Here is a 24,969-nt window from a genome sequence, read left to right as displayed (position 1 = left end):
TGCATTACAAACTGTACTAATAGTCTGTACATTGCCGTAAACTCAGTATATAAGCGGTGAACCTCAGCTACATTCAAGGTTGCTGCATCAAGGTGCGGTGTATATGTGGCCAATAAAGGCCAGGTAGGACCATCAATACTATGAGGACCTAACCTAACATGTAGGATTGTATGTGGTAGGGCGCCATCAAGCCAATTATTATGGTCTTGATAAGATAGCGGTAGCTCTAGATATGCATACGCTCTATATTGTGCAGATGTATTTGCAGGAGTATAGTGGTGAAATGTATTTGTGTTCCCATTAACTGCTGGAAATGTGACCCAAGAATAGAAAATTTCTGTTCTGTATGCTGCATGAGCTTCAACAACAAATGTAATTAGACCTCCCTGGGCCGTTAGGCCATGTACCAATAAACGTGCAGTAAGGCGCGGTTGCATAATGACTGCAATTGCTACCTGCTGTAGGATTGCCATGGTAAATGGTAAATTTTGTTCAGTGAAAAACACACCAAATGGGGATTATCCTTTTAGGGTTCAAGCTTGAACAACCTACAGTGTTTGTTAGGTACTCCCTACTTAGCTGGGGAGGAAATAATTCCTCATTTCCACCGGCGTCTCAATTTATAATATTGAGGTGTCCTTGCATGTAGCGAGACGGAGATATTCAGGAGGAAATTATTGCCTGACCAAACGTTGGCAGCACCATGTTGCGTAGGTTCTCATTATCCCAATGAGACTACTGGATTTGGGCCACAGAATTACTTGTAGTGCAGGGACTGAGTCTGATCCTGCACCATGTGACACCTGTCGGCCTAATCCAGGTTTGTTCCGGCTAACTAGCAGTGCCTCATCTCCACCCAAGAGCAGGAATGGTTGGGGCAACCAGGGGCATGACATACATGACTCCTCAGATGAATTGTGGTCACTCAGATCTCATCCGTTTCTCTCAGTTACATTAGTCTCACGTATGTAAGGACAATCAGAGGCAGAGTAAAGTTCAATAAGGTTTTATTGAAGTAACTGCATTTTAGGTAATAAAGCATGTATTGCAATAACTAGGACGATGAAGCACAATAAGATTAAAATTGTGACAAGGAGGGTAAAACACAAGAATACTGCTACCATACTGTCACTAAGGTTTGTAGGGATAGTTCCTACCTAGGCTATGTTAGAGCACAGCATGTTAATCTCCTATTCTGCCTTTCAGGTTCCCCCTGGAAAGACATAATCCCTCATGCCTGAGTAAGAGGCCTGTAATCTACATAGGCAGCTGTAGCAAACGATCAGCAATCAGCACTCTGTCATGGTCATCTGGCTGGAATCTCACTCTCACATACATGGGTCAAAGTAGTGTTTTTATAATAAAACATCTGATGTTCCTAGAAAGGATCCCCACATAAGAGTGTGTATGTTTCTGTGAACATTGGAGACAAAGCGTACCACTTTTGCTGGCAACCTATCTTACTGCAGACTTGAGAAAAGCACAGAGTGAAAGAAAGGTCTTGTTTAGGAACGCCGTGCTGACCTCGACGAAGAAAAGCTAGATAGAGTAAATAAAACAAGACCGCAAATGTGGCTAATGTTAAAATAATATAATGAAGCTGAATAAAATATATCTAGGTTAAAGTGCACAGCAGCAGGCCTAGTTTGCTAAAATATTGTGTATAAATGCTTTAGCTAAAATAGGTACACAACAACAGAAGGTAGCCGTGGAGGGTGCACAGGACATAAGGGTGAAATGTTAGGGTTATTTACGGTAGTGTTATGACTCAAAGAAAGAAGCTTTAAAGAGAAAGTTTCTGTTGCTGAGAGCAGGGAGGCAATCTGAGTTGTCCGCAACAGGAAAAGAGAATCCTAGAGATACATCACCAGTATATTCTGTGTTGAATGATATGGTGATAGATACTGACATCTTAGTACAGGCAGTAATGAAGGAACTTCCAAGTGTTTAGGAAAGTGAATGGGGAAAATTCAAAGGCTTCAGACACCAAATAGGTGTAAAAAATGGTGCTCTACATTGTTGTCATAAAGTGCAGAATGTACCAATTAATTATAGAAAAAAATAAACAAATAAAAAATGTTACAGGATTTGTGTGTGGGAGTTATCAGTGGAAATACAGTGTCTTCACCTTGTGTCTCTCTGGTTGTTAAATCCATTATCATGAAGACATTGTGTGTGCATAGACCTTTGCTGAATAAATGATGCAATTTGGGCTGACCAACATCTTCTTCCTAAAATCCATGAGTTGGTTTCTAGTTAGTGGGAGTTTCTGTGTTTACTGCTCTAGATTTAGGTAGTACATACCCTCAAGTAGTATTGCATAAAGAAGTAAAGGGCCTAAATCCTACAATCGGAACGCCAATATGGCTACCACCACACCAGTCGTCTCCGGACCACTGTATTATGATGTTCCCATGGGGCTGGCGGGACAGTCAGTACGGCGGCATTGGCTTGGGCTCTAAAAGAGAGGCAAGGGCAATGCCAGTTGCACTGACTCGGCAAGTTTGTCCCGTGCTGTGAAATTAGCTTGTGCGGCACAGTGGGCAGTGCAAGAGGGCGCTGCTTCTTTTTGCAACTCCAGTAGATGTTTTTTTTGAGTGGCAGCTTCCTCAGCGGGAACAGCAGGTTTCTTAATGTGAGTGGTAGCAACTTGCTGCAACTGCTCGCCCCTTTACATGGTAGCACCCCCTGCTTACCCCTTATTTAAGTGCTGCCACCAATCTGAGCGCCTCAGTCACCAGCTTCTAGCAGTGGCCTCCTCTATCTCCATTGTAGACATCACATATACAGAGCTATAACGATCACTATCCTGATTTTTATTCTCTTTTTGTCCGCTCCTCCAGAACGCAAAGGCATCTGTGGTATTGCATTGGGTCTGAAAATACAGCTCTACCACATCTGGGGCTCACTGCTATAATCACCTCACCCAGGGGAAACCAAGAACCCTATGTGGCAAAATATGCATGCCACGAGTGCATGGCTTTCATGGCCATAGCAACTCTCCTGATGTGTGAGAAAGCTATGCTTTTAAAGGTGAGAGAATACAAAATAACCTCTTAATCAACTGTATACTGGGAAATGAATGAACTGAGTTGGAAATGTTGTATGTCCTACTTACATGCCCACAGGCAGCCCACATAATGCACTCTATAGTGAGACTGTGAAACTGAGACTTTAACCAAGGACCAATGCCTGTATTTAGGGATCTATGTGAGCTGCAAGAACTGCTTCTGGAAGGAAGTCTGAATGAGTCCAGCTTCAGTTTTTATACAGCTTCAGTTTGACAATTTGGGAGTCTCAAGCTCCCCCTTTTTTACAAATGTGATTTAGTGTCTCTGTCTTTGAAGTGTGTGTCCTAAAGGTTTCCCATGTGGAAAGCCCATTACTCTGTCTTCCTCTTCCTACAAAGAGCAGTCTATCAAAGCAGGAGTGTCTCCAAATCTGATAGCCCCAAACACAGGCCATAGGGGTAACTAGAAGATCACACCTGGATGTCAGCCTCAGTGATGTTTGTATCAAAAGGTTACAAAGGCCCTAGTCCTACTCTTTATGATTCCCTTATCATCTCCATCTTCTTCGTGAGATGTGGATATCAAAGAGCCCTTTTGAAGAGTACTGAAGAGCCTAGCTCATTCTTCTCCCAGTGTGTCTGAGCCAGCTCTCACGACTGCAACAATCCACCAATCTTTCTGGGGGATTTATCTACCTTCATGTTTCTTCTGTAAGCCACAGGTTCTCAATGTGGGTCCCATAAGCTCTCATGCACTGTATTAGTCACTGGCACTCATTCACTCTTAGCACTGCACTCATACACATATGTAGCTCTTCACATATTGTACCAGGTTCTGGGCACCCATACACACCAACACAATGCACTTAGACATGCACACGCTGCTTCCATGCACAGTAGTACACACTGGCTTACGAATATACCAGCACGTTGCACTCCAACATACTTGCTCTGTCTCCATAAACTGTAGAAAACACTGGCTCACGTACATCCTGGCACGGTGCACTCCAACATGCATACACTGTTTGCCCACATCTGTCATGATGTAGGCCAAGGTTGAAGTGAGCACACAGTCTCAGAATTTCCTATGAATGGGCCAGTACACCACACTCCCATGACACAAGTCAGGAGGCCTGGTCATATCACTTGATTACTTACAATAAAAAACAGTATGCTGCCATCACTGTGCTAGTGCTATGCAGCTCCCGATAAGGGCAGTAACTATACACCACTATGAGGGAAGCATAGGGAGTGCCACCTTCCATTTAACCAGACCACAGTCTGTGAGACAGGCCTAGGTCATGAAACACATGCATGATCCATGTTCGCCCATAACCAACAATGAGTTACCAAGGATCCAGATACCACCAAGGCTATACAAAGGAATTTTCCGTCTTCAACAGTCACATTATACATTGCATCCACCGCTGACTTATGCCGGGCAGCATAAAGGTCCAACCTCTATCCCCCTTTTCACTGCGATCACTGTTGGCAAACACCTGCTTGCCTACAAGAGAACCAGCCACCTCCCATTGGAGGTAAAAACGTAAACTTGAACATCCAGACCAAAGGTCCAGCACAAAGGGACATCTAACCGCAAGCTAACCAAGGTTCAAGGCACCCCTACTGTGCAGAAAAATATTAACTGCAACAATGCAGTTAGGGGGCCGATTTGCTTTCCGGTGCCTCTCAAATATTACTAGACATTTAGGGCATGTCCAAATATCATAGCCACGCCTGTCAGGTGGAAGACCTTGTTGCCTAATAAACTGGATAGTAACCACTGTTCAGGAACGGAAAGACACCAAAAAACTATCTCACGCTATAAAGACAGTATTATTAAGAAGTGACCTATTTTTTAACAGCGATGTTGTAAAAGCAAGAACACACAGGCTGGCTGTGTAGAACTTTCCTCCGATGGTGTCACTTTAATTGTCAGAAGGTAAATTTGAAGAAAAAAAAACCTGTCCCACTTTATGTACTCTCATTGCAAAAGCGTTTCAGCACCAAGGAGAGCTCCCAGGTATCCATCGTGAAGAAAAATCCATGGGATTATGTTGGCGCTCAAAATAATTTCGATGTCTGTAGCCCAACCACAGAGTACGTTTATACTAAAGATAGGGATTAGTTGTAGTATTTACATGAAAGAAGTAGCCCCAGCTTAGGCGTCAAAGCTGTTTAGGTTCATTTTGTGTAGAGTTAACGACTCAGGACATGATTTTAGAGTTGGATGGTATTGGAAAATCCCCCGGTTAATTGAGAAAATGCTTAACCAGGAAAATAATACTCCTGTGAAATTTTATCCAATTTAGGAAAAGTATGGTGGAGAAACATTTCATGGGGGGATTCTCCGCTGGATTCAACGCTTCCTCCAGAAATAGGAGCTTTCCTCATTACCGCTCAACTGTAATTCAGGCCAAATTGGCCTCTTTTAAAGGTGGGAGGTAAATGGGTGTCAGTGCGTTCGTTTTTATTGTAACAAGTAAAATCAATAGCATGTTTAAATAAAATATTGATTCTACTAACTGTTGAATCTGACCACGCCCCTAACGATCTGTATTTCCTCCGGTAGCAGTGTTCTTCACGCGTAGCCTTCTGTGCTTCATCAAGATGAGTGGGCAGTTTCTGAAATGATGGTGTTGTCTAGTCTAGAATGACTGGCCCAAAGGTTAATCTGTGAAAGAACACCACGGACAGTGTGACAAACATTCATCAGTAAGTTTAATATAGTTCATAAACTGGATAACCTACAAGCATAACTAGGGCGACTAAGTGCACAGGTACCGACAATGTAATTCCACATTGAGGCAAAGTACCAAAGCCCATATTTATACTTTTTGACGTTTGCGTCAAAAACTTTACCACCGGCTAACGCCATTCCTACGTGCCCTGCGGGCGCCTTATTTAAGGAATGACGTTAGCCGGCGCTACGGACTGGTCTGAGGAAAAAAAAATGACTCAAAGCAGGCAGCGCCGGCGTAGGGGAAAATGGGGGTTGTGCGTCAAAAAATGGTGCAAGTCAGGTTTGAGGCAAAAATCATGCCTCAAACCGGACATGTGCCATTTTTTGACGCACAACCCCTATTAAAATGACTCCTGTTTTAGCAAAGACAGGAGTCATGCCCCCTTGCCCAATGGCCATGCCCAGGGGACTTCTGTCCCCTGGGCATGGCCATTGGGCACAGTGGCATGTAAGGGGGCCCAAATTAGGCTCCCCTATGCCACTTTAAAAAAAAATGTAAAAAATACTTAGCTCACTTACCTGTACTTACCTGGGATGTGTTCCCCCATCCATGGGTGTCCTCCAGGGGTGGGCGAGGGTGGCAGGGGGTGTCCCTGGGGGCAGGGAAGGGCACCTCTGGACTCCTTCCATGGTCAGAGACCATGGAAGTGAGCCCACAGGTCCCTTAACGCCTGCCCTGACCCAGGCGTTAAAAAGCAGCGCACATCAGGCTGTGCACCATTTTTTAAGGCCTGCCCCCTCCTGTGCATCAAAATGACACTGGAGTATAAATAAGGCGCACAGGCGGGAATGCCTACCTTGCATGTCATTAACGCAAGGCAGTTTCGTGCATTCAAAAAATGACGCACACAGAGGAATTTTGACGTCCGCGGGCATCAAAGTTTAAATACGGTGCACGGTTTGCGCAGAATGTGCGTCAAAATTTTTGACGCACATTCGGCACAAACAGAGTATAAATATGCCCCCAAATGCCCACAGCTAGAAGCAGAAAAACCACCATCTGCCACCAACATCAAAATGGTGCAGAATTTGCACATCCAGTGTGGTGCAGCCGGAGAGTACATGTAACTTCTCTAAAGGAGTACAATTCTGCAGACAAAACTCTAAATCATCCTATAAATCTTTTGAAAAGCGCTGCCTTTGACTAGACTTTGGCTGTTACTGATGATGTTGCCAACTGTGTTCTTTTGTGTGTGGTACCAACCAGCCATTTAGCTAAGCTTTGACTACTCATCCACAGCTAACAGAGGGGAGTTAAGGAAGCTTCCTTCCTTCAAAGATTTGCAGTCCTAGTATCTAGAGTCCTGGAACTTATACAGAACATACAATAAAAAAAGTGATATATGGGGGCGTCGTAACCACTCATGATGGTGGCCTCAACCTAAGGTTGCTCAGCTGAGCACGTGCTGATCCAAAGCTGTGTGGCTGACCTGGCTCTGATGGGATGGGGGATTCTCTTCCTCTGAACCCCCCTGGAGATCCTGTGGCTGTTTCTGATGCCTGCACCTGTAGGAGGCAGATGCTTGTATCCTGGGCACATGGTGATGCAGTGTCTGTGTGGGTCGTGGCACACATCACGACCTCCCGCCCCCAGGACGGCCTCTCCGTCCCTGGAGCTTAGTTAATCACAGGATGTGGCTCTGTGGAGGGACAGTCCCACTTGGGTCTTTTTCTCCCTTCCCATAGCCACATGCTACCCACCTTGGGCTCAGAGAACATCTCACTGGGTGACAGTTGAGGTGAGGCTTGACCGCAAGCCCCTCAAAGATTGAGTGCAGTGGATGCCCCTTCCCCCCTCATGTCTCACATAGACTGGTGCCCCAACCATCCAGTGGCAGAATTAAGCCCTATCACACCTTCCAGGGTTGGGGTGGTGTGGGGAGGTGGCTGGCGAACTGCCCCTGGGACCATAAGTGGGCTATGAATAGCAGCGGAGCCTGTTGCTGCTTAGCGGGAAGTCTGGTGGTGAGTCCTGCTGTATCTATCCATGCCCGCCAGGGAGACTTCTGCCCCTCCTCTGAATGGAATGGGGGACTGCTAGGACTGAGAGGCCTCCACTCTAGATAACCCTACACCACAGCACGATGGCACAGATGCCCCAACCAGGAACAACTCCACATAATAGAGGCAATTCGAGGGGCTACTGTCACTGTCCAGAATCCTCTGCTTGAATTCGCCTGGGACTGGGGGCCTTCATCCCACAGTATCCTCATACATAGAGAAACCGCAAGCAACCACTCAGCATACCAAAAGAGAAAAATATGTTATCTCAATTTATAAATCAACAGGGGAGGCAGAACCCAAAATGGATGCCGCCCCCTCACAGGTCACACCAGAAAAAATTCTGCAAGCTATCTGTGAAATACACTCCACCATGGAAACACAAATTGGGGGAGTTAGACAGGACCTGGGACTCATTTGCCAGGATCTGTGTAAAGATGCTAGGGTTTCTTAAATCTGCCTCTTAATGTCCACTCCTTAATGTCCACAGATGTCACCCGTCTGAAGGAAAAAAAGAGCTATCTTGAACGCAGGGTTGAAGATGCAGAGGGATGCTCACAAAGAAAAAACCTGTGTTGAAGCACCACAAGGTTGGTTCCTATTGACCAAGTTCGCGATTGGCCTGTTGCAGGATGGACTGACTACCTAGTTGCCATGGCATTAGCACCAGAATAGAGTTTACATGCTGGGATCGAAGTGAACCCAAGGGGAAGGGTCTGGAACAAAAAATAAACTAAAATAATTAATCAAAACCACAGGCTAAATTAACTAACTAAAATAATGATACTTAAGTTACACACCTGAGCCGTCTAGCATTTTCTCCTGAGGGCTGCTGTCACCTTTAGAGCACGATTGCAGTTGCTCCACATGTGATCCTGACTTGAATATGATAGCTCTAGTTTCTACTGAGAAGCTCTAGAATGTTCAAGGCCTTTTTAACCAGAAACACTAGGTTACAGCACCATGGCCCGGCACAAGAGTTTGAGGCACCACACTATTATGTATTCCTTCATACACAGATAATGGCAGTTTTCAACCGCTAACAAGTGGAAGTCCAACAGGTGCCTTAGAGAGAGTCGACCAGAAGCACTAGGATCTCACAAGCAACTCTATAAAGGTCCTCAGTTCCGCAAACTAAGGGCCTCACTACGAGGATGGCGGTCCAAGGACCGCCAGCCTCGCGGTGATGGTCGGACCGACACAACTGTAGCGGCCTGGCTTCCACATTACGACCCTGGTGGGCGGACCTGACAGGAGACTGCCATTTCCGCAAGTATGGCAGTCTGCGGTGGGACTGCCACACTCATAATTAGAGCCTTTGTTGCCTGTGTTTGGCCTTCAGGCCACTTTTCACAATATCAACCCTTTTTCAAATAGGGAAACCCCCTCTCCGCACAGCCATACAAATAAAAGATCCTCCCCACTAGGAAGAAAGTACTTATAGGGTGTCAGGTATCATCAGAATATTCTACAGGGGGCTCTCTGATTTGAGGCTTCCTCTTCTGAGTTCTCAATGCAAAGCAGCAAGGCTTCCAGAAAAGCTGCTGAAATACTGGTGGCGTCCAAAATGGCTACCAATATCTTGAGCTCTCGCGAGAGCCAGCCTTCTTGCAAGGCCTTGGCAAGTGCATCTAAAAGCTAGTCAGTGGCTCTCCTTCATAAGTCACGATCCCCAAAGCCTCAGAACCACATTGAGTAAGGTACCTTTTGGCAAATTTTGGCACAACATTTTTTGGCAATTTCATCCATAGTGGCACCACTCACCTTCATAGGTAAGATTTACAGTTGTAATCAAATCCATAGTGGTGCTACCCCTCTGCATGTAACATCGTGCAGAGGGACAGGAAGAAGAGGGGCACATTACTAAGCAATTACTCCCCCCCAGCCAGTGTGGCATACAGGACAGGGGAGGCACAAAGAGCAGCAATGACCAGAACCAGGCGATAGAACCCAGGAGATGTTGGTGGTGGTAGTCAGCAGTCTGGGCACATGTGGGTTCCTTTGTGGGTTTCTGACAGTGCCCCCTTGCTTAGGGTTGGGTTGTGGTTTTAAGGGGTGTTGGACATGGAAGTGATGCAGTAATCGTGGGGCAGGAACTTAGTCAGGAGGTTACCAGGACCTCTCCTGGGGACCATAAACCTTCCAATCGATTAAATAGTGCAACATACCCTGTCTGGGTTTGGCATTCCGGATGTTGTGAACTTTGTCTGTTTCATGCCCGTCCAATAGTGCAGTCACTGGCTTGGGTCAGAGTTTGATGCCAGAGGTGAAAGGCCTAAGGAGGACATGTGAGAGGGAGGGTGTATTCTCGTGGTGGTGGGTAATGTTAGGCATACTTTATTAGGTCCTATAAACCTTTCACCTCTATAGGGGCCCAATATACCAAGCTTGTAACCTTCTATGCCCTTGGAGATGCAGATGTTTCAATGACAGCCAAACCTGTTCCTCAATCTGATAAGTGGATGGATTCCTTTTTGGCATATAGGGGGTCATTTTGACCTCAGTGGTCTTTTGTCAAGACCGCCGAGGTACCGCAGTGCTGAAGACCGCCTGTGGTGGTGTTTTTCCGCTCTGCATATTATGACTCTTGGCAGCACTCCGTCCTTTTTCGGACGGAGAGCCGCCAACAGCCATACTGGCGGTCAGGGGGAAGTGGAGGTTGCTCCACCTCCACTGCCAAGTCAACAGAACACCGCCTCCCGAATCACGTCCTGTGATTCGGCGTGGTGGTGTTCTGTCGACGGTGTGGTGTCGGCGGAGCAGCCCCCATGGATCCTATCCCCTCCCGGAGGATCAACGGACCAGGTAAGTTGATCGTCCGTTAGGGGAGGAGGGTGGGGGGTGTTGTGTGTTGTGTGCGTGCATGGGGGTGTGCGTGTGTGTATGTAGACGGGGTGTGTGAGTGCGTGTATGCTTCCAGGGGTGTTGTGTGTTTGGGAATGACTGTGTGTATGTCTGTAGGAATGTCTGTATGGATGTGTGCGTGTATGTTTGAATGTGGATGTGCGTGTCTGACTGTGTGTGTGGCTGTTGGCATGTATGTCGGTGTGTGTTCGTGTATGTGTGTTGGTGGTGCCTGCGTGCGTGTCGGATGTGTATGAGTGATGTGATGTTGGGGGTAGAGGTGGGGAGGGGGGTCCTGCCACCTTTGGGGGGTGGCAAGGGTGGTGGGGGGTGTAGGGGATGGGGTTGGGGAGACCCCTATCAGTGCCAGGGAAGGAATTCCCTGGCACTGATCGTGCTTACCGCCATGGATTTCATGGCAGTTCCAAACCGCATGAAATCCATGGCGGTCAGCCGGGTCCAAATACCGCCAGCGGTATAGTGACGACCGCTGGGCTGGAGACCCAGGTCTCCAGCCCAGCGGTCGTCTCCGCCCTGGCGGGTGGAACGGAGAAGAGGCGGATGACCATGGCGGTAAACGCCATGGTCATAATTGCAAAAATTTGACCGCCAGCCTGTTGGCGGTCTTACAGCCGCTTCTCCGCCGTCTGCCAGGATCGTAATGACCCCCATAGTTTGTACATAGCCTTGGCCTCAAAGAGTTTGCATGATTAACTAGCCATGGTTTCTTGCAGAGCACAATGACTTTCCTCTATCCTGGGGAGAGGAGAGGCTACTGAGTCAAAAATTGGGAGAGCCCTGGGGTGATAACCAGTAAGAGTAAAGAAAGGGGGAAACAGGTGACATGTAGTGCATTGTTGTAACCGAACTCGGCCAGCCAGGGAGTGGAAAGCCATGACTTATGTTCTTTGGAATTACATTGCAGAAATGTTTCCAGTTCCTGAATGCAACTTTCTGTTTGTCCATCCGATTCTGGATGATAGGCTGTGGGTAGACAGAGTTATTCCTAAGGTTTTAAATAAGGCCCTCGAGAAATGGGATATGAACTGTGTTCCTCAATCAGGTGTTATACTGGAGGACAGACCATGAAGCCACAAAATAGTTTGCAAAAACAAATTGGCTAGTTCAGGGGCTGAGAAGCTAGCCAGTGTAAAGGAATGTAGTGTCCCATTTGGTTTGGGTGTCTGGGACAACCAGGATGATGTTGTGGTCTTCATCCTTAAGAAAGACTGCAATAAAATCAATAGATATACTATGCCAGGAGCGTGGTGGGTTGGGAAGTATTTTTTGAGGAAGAGCTTTTAGCTCTCTGACAGATTTCACATGTGGAGATGAACGTCTCACGGTCCGTCAGCTTGGTGTACCACCAAAAAGACCACTGAAATAGGGCATATGTTTTGGCATTCCTGGGTGTCCACCCAAGGGACTTTCATGGGTCCTTTGCAGGGCGGTGGCCTGTAATTCATTAGTTGATAGATAGAGGACACCCTCATGGAATAATAAACCATGGACCATTTGATGGCTGGGCTCAGTGGTTATCCAAGTTGGCACATCTATTTGCTGTATGGCTTGACGTAGATGAGCTTCCTAAGTAGAGAGGTAGGCTGATGAGTGGGTTGGAAACTTAGTGGATTGCAAAAGTGTTTTGGGAGAGTCAGGAAGTAGGGGTGAATCTTCTTCAGTGTCATCAGGTCTAGACAGGGCATATGCCTTACAGTTGCTAGCCCCAGGGCGATAAGTGTTTATGAAGTTGTAATTTGCAAAGTAAAATGACCACCGCAGTTGCCTAGGAGTCAGAGCATTGACAAATTTCAGAAATTGTAGATTTCAAATGTCTGTATACACCGTGACTCGATGCTGGGCCCTCATGAGGTAGAGCCTCCACTCCGGGATGGCTTTCTTGACTGCCAACAACTCTTTGTCAAATATGGTATGATTCTTCTCTGCCTCATTCAGTTTGGGAGAGAATAATGCCACATAGTGTAATTGTCCAGTCCCTTTCTTTGGGATAGTACAGCACCTATTGCGATGTTAGAGGCATATTCTTCTTCAAAAAATGGTTGAAAAACAACTGAATGGTGGAGGATAGGCACTGGTGTGAATGCTATGTTTCAGCGGGCAAAGGCCTTGCAGGCCTGCAGGTTACCAGCAAAAGACCTGTTTTTTTTAAGTAAGGCCATAATTGGAGTGATGAGAGTGGAGAAGGTGGAGATGAATCATCTGTGAGAATTTGCAAAGCTCAGGAATCTGTGGACCTGCTTGATGTTAGTGGGTTCAGGCCATTGCATAACTGTTCATACCTTACTTTCATCCATGGTCAACCCATCTGCCGAGATTATGAATCCTAAAAATTAAAAGGAGATTGCATGAAATTTGGACTGCTTGAGTTTTGCATAGAGATGGTTTTCTAGTAATGCTTTCCGCACATGAGTTACATGCTTGTTTGTAGATGTATAATAAATGATAATGTCATCTATGTATACAATTACAATGATGTCTAGGCATTCTCTCAAAATACAATTTACGAAATGTTGGAAGGCCGCTGGGGCGTTGCAGAGACCAAATGGCAAAGGCTGAAATTTGTGCAGAAGACCCATTTCCTTATCCACACCAAGTGGTAAGCACATTGGAGGTAGAGTTTGGAAAAAAAGGTAGCCCTCTTCACTTGGTTAAACAATACTGGAATTTGTAGCAGGCAATACAATTTTTTCTGGTCACGTCATTTAGAACCATTTAATCCAAACTGATTTGCAGTTCCCTGTTCTTTTTGGTAACAATAAATAATGGGAAGGAGATTGAGGACTTAGAGTGGCGAATGAAGCCATTGTACAAGTATTTGTCTATGTACTGTTGCAGGTGTTCTGTTTCTGGTTCTGTAAGGGCATAGATAGGATTACAAAGTAATTGGGCCCCAGGCTCTAAATTTATTTTGCAATCAAAATCATGGTGTGAAGGAAAAGTTTCAGTCATTTGCTAACTAAATACATCCCCGTAAGCCTGATAGTCCTTGGGCAGCTGTTCTAACTGAAGGGAACAAGCAGCAGGTGTAATGGTTAGGCAGTGGTATAGGCAATGCCTGGAGGTAAATTGAAGGGGATCCTGTACCCAATTTATCAAAGGAGCGTGTAAGCATAGCCAAGGAAGGCTAAGGATTATGCCATTCTAGGGTCATCAACTAAGTTGAAAGTCAGTTTTTCCATAAGACCTCCGGGACCAACATAGTGGCCTTTTGAGTCTTATAAGCGATAGGGCCTGAAGATAGAAGGGAACCATCAAATGCTCTAACTTGTTGTGAGATTAATTTGCACAGCACCAGGATTGTATGTTGATGTATGTATTGCCAATCGCAAAAGTTTCCATTTGCCCCAGAAGCTATTATGACACATCATTAAGCAGTGGGCACCAGGGAAAACAAGGATATGTCCACGTTTACATAGTGTGTGTCACTTGCATAGACTTTCCTACAGCGTGGAGGGCAGATTTCGAGTTCTTTTCAGTTTCTTACTGTAATCTTTTACAAAATGTCCTTCCACACCACAGTGCAGACATAGGTTTCCTTGTCATTGACGCTCCATTTCTTGATTGGTTGGCAGTAACCTGATTGATCCTATCTGCATCAGCTTGGCTGATGACTCCAGTAGAGGCTTGGGGCAATCTGTGTGAGGAGGAAATAGTAGCTTGCTTTTTTCCTCTCACTTTTGCACTTAGCCAGGTGGTGATCAAACTGTAAAACAAGATTGATTAGTTCATCATAATTGTTAGGTTGTTTTACTACTTGCACTAACATGTCCTTGAGCTTGTCCTTTAGACCTCGTTAGAACAGTGATGTCCTTTTATTTTCCAGTCATTCTGCTTCTACTATAATATGGTTGAAGTGAGCTATATAACTCAGAAGACCTCGACTGTCTTGTCTCAGTTCTGAGAGTTTGTTGTCCACCCTTTGAGTGGCGCTGCATCAGTCAAAACTCATGCATAGTTATGACTCAAAGGCGTCATAGTTATATAAAATTGAGCTGTCATCTGCCACTAAGGGGACCAACCAAGAGGCTATGCCCCCGGTCAAAAATGTTAACACAAAGGCTTCCCTGGATTTGGTTGTAGAGAAGGTGGCTGGGTAGCACAAGAAGTGTAACAAACACTGGGTCAAGAAAAAGTTCAGCTTCTGAGAGTCTCCAGCAAAGCGTTCGGGGGCACCAAAGGGATGGCTAATTACCTACCGCCATCTGACCAGCTATGGCCCAATTGGTTGGGGATGCTTGAATTTGAGGTGTGGTTCCCATAGTTAGAGCAGGTCCCCCTAAATTCTGTTGTAGGGAGTCCACCTGCTGGTAAAGTGTCATGACGTGTGTGCACAGACCCTGATTCTCCACTCATGATAGCTCAAGCGTCACAAGGCTGGTTACTTTCACCCAGATTTGTGATTGGCCTGTTGCAGGGGCAGCATGAACCGACTCTCCCTTGCTTCCATGCAGTCATCACTAGAATAGAGTCTACGCAGTGGGATCAGACTGAACTTAACCTCAGCTGCTGGGCCTTTCCCCCACCTAGTGCTGAGCCCTTTTTTGGCTATTTGGGGTAGTTCGCGCTTAGGCCTTCATAACTTTTTGTCCACATAAGCTATCCACGCCAAATTTGCGTCCTATTTGTCCAACATCCTAGGGATTCTAATGGTACCCAGAGTTTTTGGTTTCCCCTGGAGGAGACCAAGAAATTAGCCAAAATACAGTGAAAATGTTGTTTATTTCAAAAAAATGGGAAAAATGGGCTGCCGAAGAAGGTTAGTGGTTTTTTCCCTGAAAATGGCATCAACAAAGGGTTTCTGGTGCTAAAATCACCATCTTCCCACCTTTCAGGAACGGGCATACTTGAATCAGAAAACCACATTTTTCAACACAATTTTGGCATTTTACTGGGACATACCCCATTTTTACTATTTTTGGTGCTTTCAGCCTCCTTCCAGTTAGTGACAGGAATGGGTGTGAAACCAATGCTGGATCCCTGAAAACATTTCTGAAAAGTAGACAAAATTCTGAATTCAGCAAGGGGTCATTTGTGTAGATCCTACAAGGTTTTCCTACAGAAAATAACAGCTGAAATAAAAAAATATTGAAAGTAAGCTGAAAAAAATAGCAGTTTTTCTCCAAGTTTTACTCTATAACTTTTTCCTGCAATGTCAGTTTTTTTAAAGCAATATACCGTTACGTGTGCTGGACTCTTCCAGTTGCGAGGATATATAGGGCTTGTAGGTTCACCAAGATCCCTAGGTACCCGGAGCCAATAAATGAACTGCACCTTGCAATGGGTTTTCATTCTATACCGGGTATACAGCAATTCATTTGCTGAAATATAAAGAGTGAAAAATAGGTATCAAGCAAACCTTTGTATTTCCAAAATGGGCATAAGATAAGGTGTTGAGAAGCAGTGGTTATTTGCACATCTCTGAATTCCGGGGTGCCCATACTAGCATGTGAATTACAGGCCATTTCTCAAATAGACGTCTTTTTTACACACTGTCTTACATTTGGAAGGAAAAAATGTAGAGAAATACAAGGGGCAATAACACTTGTTTTGCTATTCTGTGTTCCCCCAAGTCTCCCGATAAAAATGGTACCTCACTTGTGTGGGTAGGCCTAATGCTCGCGACAGGAAACGCAACATGGACACATCACATTTTTACATTGAAATCTGACGTGTTTTTTGCAAAGTGCCTAGCTGTAGATTTTGGCCTCTAACTCAGCCGGCACCTAGGTAAACCTAGCAAACCTTGGCATTTTTGAAAACTAGACACCTAGGGGAATCCAAGATGAGGTGACTTGTGGTGCTCTGACCAGGTTCTGTTACAAAGAATCATTTGCAAACCTCAATATTTGGCTAAAAAAAACAAATTTTCCTCACATTTCGGTGACAGAAAGTTCTGGAATCAGAGAGGAGCCACAAATTTCCTTCCACCCAGCTTTCCCCCAAGTCTCCCGATAAAATTGATACCTCACTTGTGTGGGTAGGCCTAGCGCCCGAGACAGGAAATGCCCCAAAACACAACGTGGACACATCCCATTTTTTGACAGAAAATAGAGGTGGTTTTTGAAGAGTGCCTACGTGTAGATTTTGGCCTCTAGCTCAGCCGGCACCTAGGGAAACCTACCAAACCTGTGCATTTGTGAAAACTAGAGACCTCTGGAAATCCAAGATGGGGTGACTTGTGGGGCTCTGACCAGGTTCTGTTACAAAGAATCATTTGCAAACCTCAAAATTTGGCTAAAAAAACACATTTTCCTCACATTTCGGTGACAGAAAGTTCTGGAATCTGAGAGGAGCCACAAATTTCCTTCCACCCAGCGTTCCCCCAAGTCTCCTGATAAAAATGGTACCTCATTTGCGTGGGTAGACCTAGCGCCCACGAATGGAAATGGTCCAAAACACAACGTGGACACATCACATTTTTTCACAGAAAACAGAGGTGTTTTTTGCAAAGTGCCTACCTGTAGATTTTGGCCTCTAGCTCAGCCGGCACCTGGGGAAACCTACCAAACCTGTGCATTTTTTAAAACTAGAGACCTAGGGGAATCCAAGATGGGGTGACTTGTGGGGCTCTGACCAGGTTCTGTTACCCAGAATCCTTTGCAAACCTCAAAATTTGGCTAAAAAAACACATTTTCCTCACATTTCGGTGACAGAAAGTTCTGGAATCTGAGAGGAGCCACAAATTTCCTTCCACCCAGCGTTCCCCCAAGTCTCCCGATAAAAATGGTACCTCACTTGTGTGGTTAGGCCTAGCGCCCACGAATGGAAATGGCCCAAAACACAACATGGACACATCAAATTTTTTAACAGAAAACAGAGGTGTTTTTTGCAAAGTGCCTACCTGTAGATTTTGGCCTCTCGCTCAGCCGGCACCTGGGGAAACCTACCAAACCTGTGCATTTTTTAAAACTAGAGACCTAGGGAAATCCAAGATGGGGTGACTTGTGGGGCTCTGACCAGGTTCTGTTACCCAGAATCCTTTGCAAACCTCAAATGTTGGCTAAAAAAACACATTTTCCTCACATTTCGGTGACAGAAAGTTCTGGAATCTGAGAGGAGCCACAAATTTCTTTCCACCCAGCATTCCCCCAAGTCTCCAGATAAAAATGGTACCTCACTTGTGTGGGTAGGCCTAGCGCCCACGAATGGAAATGGCCCAAAACACAACGTGGACACATCAAATTTGTTAACAGAAAACAGAGGTGTTTTTTGCAAAGTGCCTACCTGTAGATTTTGGCCTCTCGCTCAGCCGGCACCTGAGGAAACCTACCAAACCTGTGCATTTGTGAAAACTAGAGACCTAGGGAAATCCAAAATGGGGTGACTTGTGGGGCTCGGACCAGGTTCTGTTACCCAGAATCCTTTGCAAACCTCAAAATTTGGCTAAAAAAACACATTTTCCTCACATTTCGGTGACAGAAAGTTCTGGAATCTTTGAGGAGCCACAAATTTCCTTCCACCCAGCATTCCCCCAAGTCTCCCGATAAAAATGGTACCTCACTTGTGTGGGTAGGCCTGGTGCCCGCGACAGGAATAGATCACACAACGGTCAATGTTGGTCCTTACATGAGGCAGCTGTTGACCCTGGGGTGATCCATTCCTGACGCAGGCACTAGGTGTAGGCACTCAAGTGGGGTAGTGTTTTTATCAGGACAGGTGAGGAATCACTGGGTGGTAGGAATTTTGTGGATCCCAGCATATTCCTGTAGTTTGTGTGACAGAAATGCAAGAAAATGTGAGTTTTTATTCAACATTTCAGCTTTGCAGGGTATTCTGGGTAAGAAAACTTTGGGGAATCCACACAGGTCACACCTCTTTGGACTCCCCCAAATGTCTAGTTTCCAGAAATGTTTGGGTTTAGTGTGTTTCTCTATATGGCCGCCGAACCCAGGACCAAAAACACAGGTGCCTGCCTTACAAAACCAGTTTGTTTTGCGATAGATAATTTTGATGTCTCCACAATACGATTTGGGCGGTAGAATTTGGGGCTGAACTAAATTGGGGAGCTCCCAAGAGAGCACTCTCTCTCTCTCTGCTTGCCGCCGCATTCACCTGCTCTCTGGGTTGGGCTTACCCACTATTACCCCGTTGCACAGACTGCTTGCGAAGGGACAGCAGGACTGTCCTCATCACCTCCCTCATAATTTACTGGAAGAGGAGTTATCGAATGGGACTCCTCCGACTGAAAAATCCCTCCCAGAGTCTGCGCCATTGTCCTATCCCTCAGATGCTGTCTCAGTATCTGATGTCTCAGTCTCCGATCCTATGTCAGAGCTATCCTCTATAACCCGAGTGACGGCAGCAGTCATCCATCAAGATGCCATCTCTGCTATTGGCTAAACTGTTGCTCTAAAACACAAGCCTACGTAGACAGTCACAAAATCGATGGTGTCTGTGAGATACGTGCAACAGTAGAGGCCACCTTACCAGCGCTTCTTCCCTCAATCAGCACGTTCTTTCAAGACACTCAAAAAACACCTTGTCACATACCATTCATCACAGTCTTTAGCACCTCCTGCGCCCAGTCCAACAATCATTATTGGTGCTCCCACTCCCTCCTCCTCGGATTCCCTCATTACCACCCAGCAAAAGAACCCTTCATCTCTCCATAGCCGCCCTCCACCCCGCACATACATTTCATTTGTATTATAGCGCAGGTAATGGCTGACTTTACTAATGTACTCAGCTATTTACATAAAATACAGATTTGCTCTTTGCAGTAGGCATATAAACCTTCTGCGCTTCTTTATGGCACTAAAACTGCCACTAGACAAGTCTGACCCTTTTGTAGCAGAAACATAATCACAATACTTACTTGACTTTTTTATTGCTGCCTAAAAGCTACAGTTGAAAAGCGTCAGTTGAAGTATGTGCATTGCTTTGAAGACGCAAGCTGCAACTGCAAGACAACTGGTGGCAAATATATATATATATATATATATATATATATATATATATATTTCACTTTTATATGTGGGTCTGGTTTTCCTGGGGGCCGATCGCAGCCCCCAGGGAAACCACACACGTATTGACAAAAGTGATAACTATATATATAGATCTATCTCTATATATATATCTATCTACATAGAGCTATCTATAGATAGATCTACATATATATATAGATATATATACACATATCTATATATATCTATAGATCTATCTATAGATATATCCATGTAGATAGATATATCTACATAGATATATCTATATATATAGATCTATATATACATATATGTATAGATCTATTTTTTTTTTTTTTGTTGTATGGTTTCCTTGGGGGCCAAAATGGCCCCCAGGGAAACCCTACAACAACTAAGAAAAATATTGCCCCCACAGGGGGTCGCCCTGCACACGGGCGACCCCCTGTCCATTTCTTTTTCTTTTTAAAAAAAATATATATATATTTCGCCCCGGGGGGGCACCTACCTTTTTTTAAAAAAAAAAAGGGCCCCCGGGGGGGCAGCCCGTTTTCCGAGGGGGCCGACCCCCCCAAGTGAAATCCCTGGTGTTTAGTTGTGTTTCCTGGCCCTCGATCGCAGCTTCCTGTTCCGATGGGGAAATCCACAAAGTGACGTCAGCGCAAAGAGGCAGGTGGGGGTTGGGGGGACACGGAAGAGCTTCCGTGTCTCCCGAGGAACAAAAAAAAATAATAATAATGGATATATTAACCCCCTCCCTGGTGTCGCCCACTGGTCGTGACCGCACCAGGGAGGTAGTGCGGGCATCGGCCAGTGGCTGACGCCTGCATCCAAGGGGTTAAAGGGAATGGGTCTGGATCAAATAATAAACTAAAGTATTGAATCAAAACAACAAGCTAAAACAACAAACTAAAATTATGATGCTTAGGTGTACACAGTGGACCAGCCTGGAATTTTCTCCTGAGGGCTGCTGGGGCCTGTGTATGGAACACTTGGAGGGGCATGAAGAAGAATGCTCCACGCAAGGACAGTAAACAGCATTGTGTGTACACTCAGTAGGGGAAGCTCAATAAGCTGTATGCACGAGTGATAATTGTAAGGTGTGAACTGTGTTCATATAACCAAATGTTAATAAACAGTTGTTAATGTTAGTAAATGTTAATAGACCTCATTAAAAGTAAGGTAATTATTGTTTATTAAAAGAAACCTTATATTAATTTTAAAATTAAAAAAGGCTGTTACATATTTTATGTTTAAATAATAATAGATGTTTTCTACATTTTTCACCTTTAAAATATATCTATTTAATTGTTTAATTATTTTGTATATTTTATTTTTATATCATTTTTTATGGGGTTTTATTTTGAGTTTCTACCTTCATTATTTTTCATGGACGTATGCTGCAGTAGCAGTGGTTTGCTATGTGTGGTGTTGGTCAGACTACTGTTTCTTTTTTGACAGTAGTAACTTACACTCTAAAGTTTGGCTCCTCCCCTTTTTTAGGTGTGAATACATGTATGTCTGCACTTTTGAGAAACTTTACACTTTGATTTTGTGTATATCCAAAAGTAGTAAAGTTACTTACAAGTGTAAGAGTAAATTATACATGCAAATTGCTCACAAGTAGAAGTTACATTTGTGAGTAGGTTATTCCTAAATAAACTGTAATTGGGTGGTATGTATCCCACCTGATAAATTCCATATCGGAGGAGTCGGAGGTACTTGTAATGAGGATCAGGGTGGCTGTAAACACAGTTTTTCTGCCAAGTAGGGAGATAAAGGCCTATCGTAGGAGGTTCGTATGTGTAGTATTCCAATATGTAGTGCAGGTCTTTTACTACACTATTTTCTAGCGTTTAGCACATCCACAATTCCCTTCCATTGTTGTATTTACAGATGGATTCTTTAGGACGTTTGTGAGGACTGATTGCTTAAAAATGATGAAAACAGAGTTTTGTGAGCTATGTAAGTCTGCGTCTAACTGGTTAGATCCAGGCAGAGGTTCTCAGCTCCATGAAACACTAAGGAGGTCGAAAGCAGTGAAAGAGACGGTCTATGTGCTGCAGCGTTCATGTGCATTGAAAGGCTTCTTTAGATTGTCAGGGTTTATGACGCTGACGGTCTGTCTCACCTCTTATCCACAGGCATATGCTGAACGTAACGTGGGAGAACAGGGACTTCTCGTTCAATGAAGACGGGTACCTGGTGAAGCCATCTATGGTTGTGATATCTCTGAATCCTCAGAGGTATTGGGAGATGGTAAGTGTCCTCCTGCACGGATTACTCATTTCTTCTGCCCCCACGTTTCCCTGTTTAAAAATGCGCAACACAAATCAGCAACTGGGGACCCCGAACAATCTGCTTATTCTGCATGGACTACAGAGTGTAAACCCGGATCCACGGGGTGGGTAGTAACAGAGAATGTTCCAAAAAGTAATTATATTCCCCAGGTGTACCTCTGATGGTCGGGCCGCCCTATTTTGTGGTCCCTTCATGATAGCCGCCCCGCTGGTAATGCTACTGTGACCCTGCCATTTGGTCCTGAAAGATGCGATGCTACCTCCGCAGAATATGATTGTTGTGTAAATTGTCCGCTCTACGTTAGTTGTACACAACCCTGTTTGCCGTGGTTACCACGGAGGTGCTAGGAGATTTTCCCAAAGCTGTGAGCTTTTTGTCCCATCAAATCCCTAGCATGTAAGGAGGCGACGAATGTGGGTATTGTAATTTATAATTTATTGGTAGCTAAATAAACCCATTCAATTTACGACATACAAAAGAAAAATGGTATAATGCTAATTCCAAAAATTGTTTTAAATTGTTCAAATCATCATTTTAAATTATTAAGGAGTAGCTAATATTAAAGACAAACGTTTTACAAAATCCGCTATCAGCATGTCTTTTTCCATTGTGGGGTCAAAATCTGTTTCCGCTCATTATGAAAAGTCGGGCACTAGCATACAGCTATAGCGCTATGGGCCAGGGATTCACGTTTACAGCTCCAAATGCGTCTACTGATAGATTCCCTTGCGTGCTTCCGTTTTTTATTAATCTCGCCTAAATCAAAAAAAGGCAAATCGTAAGTTTAAATAATTTATCTTCAGCTACATTAAATTGAGAGTTTTAACTACAGAGGCACTTGACAGCTGATATCTCCTTTGGAGGTAATGACTCTAATAGGTTTGTCCTTAATGTAGTGAGGGCTTTGCCTTCCTGAGAGCAGCTGGCAGTTTTTGTTAAAATTCTTTTTAAGTCACTAGGATAAGCCTTGCTCCCAGATCTCTGATATGTGTAAATCTTGAAGGGCGTGAGCCACAGCCTCATTCCTTGGAGATGGTGGCACCCTTAAATCCAAGTTCCAGATGAAACTTTGATAATTCAGGTCCTGCTTTACGAACCAATAACGGTCAAAATTCTGGTTAAGTCTTGAAGGGCATCAGTCACCTCTTCATTCCATGGGGATGGTGTAATCCACGAATCGACTTTTGTTTCGAATTAAAGAATTCAAGCTCTGCTTTGCACAGACTGAACCAATAACGTTATAAATGTGCTTTCTGGGCCAGATTCTGGTTAAAGAGTCTTGAAGGATATGAGCCACAGCCTCATTCCATGGAGGTCGTGAAAACCATGAATGTAGTTCTTGTTTTTTAGAAGAAACTTTAGGAATCCAGGCCCTGGTTTACATAGACTGAACGAATAACGTAGCAAATGTGCTTTCTAGGCCGGATTCTGGTCAAGGAACTTTGAAGGGTTTTAGCCAACTCATCATTCCATGGGGATGATGTAATCCATTAATCCAGTTCAAGTTTCAGAGGAAACATTAACACTCCATGCTCTGCTTTAGACTGAACCAATAAAGTAATGAACGTGCCTTCTGGGACAGATTATAGTTCAAGAGTTTGAACTGCAGTCTGACCTGGTGTTTTGGGGCTGAAGTTGTCAGGCAAAATCATTTCCTAAACAGTTTCCATACATTGCCCACGCAGCGGTTTTGTTTTAATTTAAGACTCCGATGGACGAGGCCAGACAGCCTTACTATGATGGCATAGTGGAATTATCTGAGGAATAACCAGTCTAATACCGAGGGATAAGATTTAATTTCTCTACCTAGCTGGAAAAATCATTACGTAGGACTGTTGCATAATATTTAAAATCCTCATCCAATAATGCAATTCGCCTATAGTTGTGTTGATCTGCTTTGGAGACGCTTTTTTAGATTGAAGCTTACCACACAGCACAGCTCTCTAGACTGCTAACAACATCTTGGGGACAATCTGAAAGCTTACCTAACAATGCATTCTGCCCATTGCTTACTGTTTCCTTTGTGCTTTGTAACTCACATGTGTGTGCTTTAAATTTGCTAGCTTCATTTGTTTTAGGCTGTCTGGCTTGAGTTTTTTCCTTTCAATGGAGCATAGCCTATTTATTGTATTCTTCCACAAGTACTAATTTTCTGTGAACTCCCTTTTAAATCTTGTTCTTATCTTGCTATTTATTCAAAGGCAGAGGTCAAATGTCAGGCTTTGTTTTCCAAGGGAGTTTGATGTTTTTTTTTCTTTATCGGACTTCAAAGTAAGAGAGTGTTTGTGGCAATCTTGCTGTGAAAGCAAAGGCTTTTTTCTAGCACACAACAACATTAAAATGCCTGTAAATGAAATGAATTATGCGGACATTTCAGAATATATCCGAATTAGGAATGCACAAATTATGCAGTTTTTTGTAATTCTGAAGTGTGGTGGAAACAAATATCTTAATACAATCAAAACAAATCATTAGATGATGACATTTCCACACATTATTGTTTTAGCTGTATTCTTTTATCAGTAAAACTGTACATGTCTGCAAATGTAATGATCATATTAATTTGAAATCTGTGTTGTCTGTAATGGCAGTACACTACCATACCATGCATACTCCACAATACGCTAATCCAATCTGCACCACTCCACTCTACAAAACTCGACTCCACTTTATGGCCCTTCACTTTACGCCACTCTACGACAGGCCACTCCATTCTACATACTCCACTCCACGTCACTCCAATACACTCTACACAACTCCACTCTACCACACTATAACACAGCCATATGCTTTCTGACATGCCACTCTTCTCTACAACACAGCACCTCACTTTACTGTATGCTATTCCACTCCACACCACTCCACTCTACACCACTCTACTCTAAGGCACTCTACAAAATGGCACCCTACACCATGCCTCTCCACTCTAATCAACAACACACCACTCCACTTTATGTCACTCCTCTCTACTCTGCAACATGTCATTCCACTCTACACCCCTCCACTCTGTGCCCATCCACTCTATGTCCCTAGACTTTATACCATACCACTCTACAACATTCTTCTCCACCCTACGCCCACTGTACACCGCTCCCCTCTACACTCCTCCGTTCTATGATACACCTCTCAAT

At 44.4% G+C, this 24,969-nt stretch overlaps 1 protein-coding gene across 1 annotated transcript in view; it reads left to right on the top strand.

The window, feature by feature from the left end:
* Positions 1–24,969, top strand: part of GRIN2C (glutamate ionotropic receptor NMDA type subunit 2C) — a 305,458-nt gene that overhangs the window by 67,739 nt on the left and 212,750 nt on the right. The window contains exon 3 of the mRNA XM_069200091.1: positions 21,682–21,796. Coding sequence (XP_069056192.1) covers positions 21,682–21,796 — 115 coding nt within the window. The remainder of the gene's footprint in view (positions 1–21,681; positions 21,797–24,969) is intronic.

The sequence above is a fragment of the Pleurodeles waltl genome, chromosome 7, assembly GCF_031143425.1.
Source record: "Pleurodeles waltl isolate 20211129_DDA chromosome 7, aPleWal1.hap1.20221129, whole genome shotgun sequence".
NCBI classification, from domain to species: Eukaryota; Metazoa; Chordata; class Amphibia; order Caudata; family Salamandridae; genus Pleurodeles; species Pleurodeles waltl.
The sequence above is the reverse complement of the archived record's forward strand: the minus strand, read 5'-3'. Positions and strand labels throughout refer to the sequence as shown.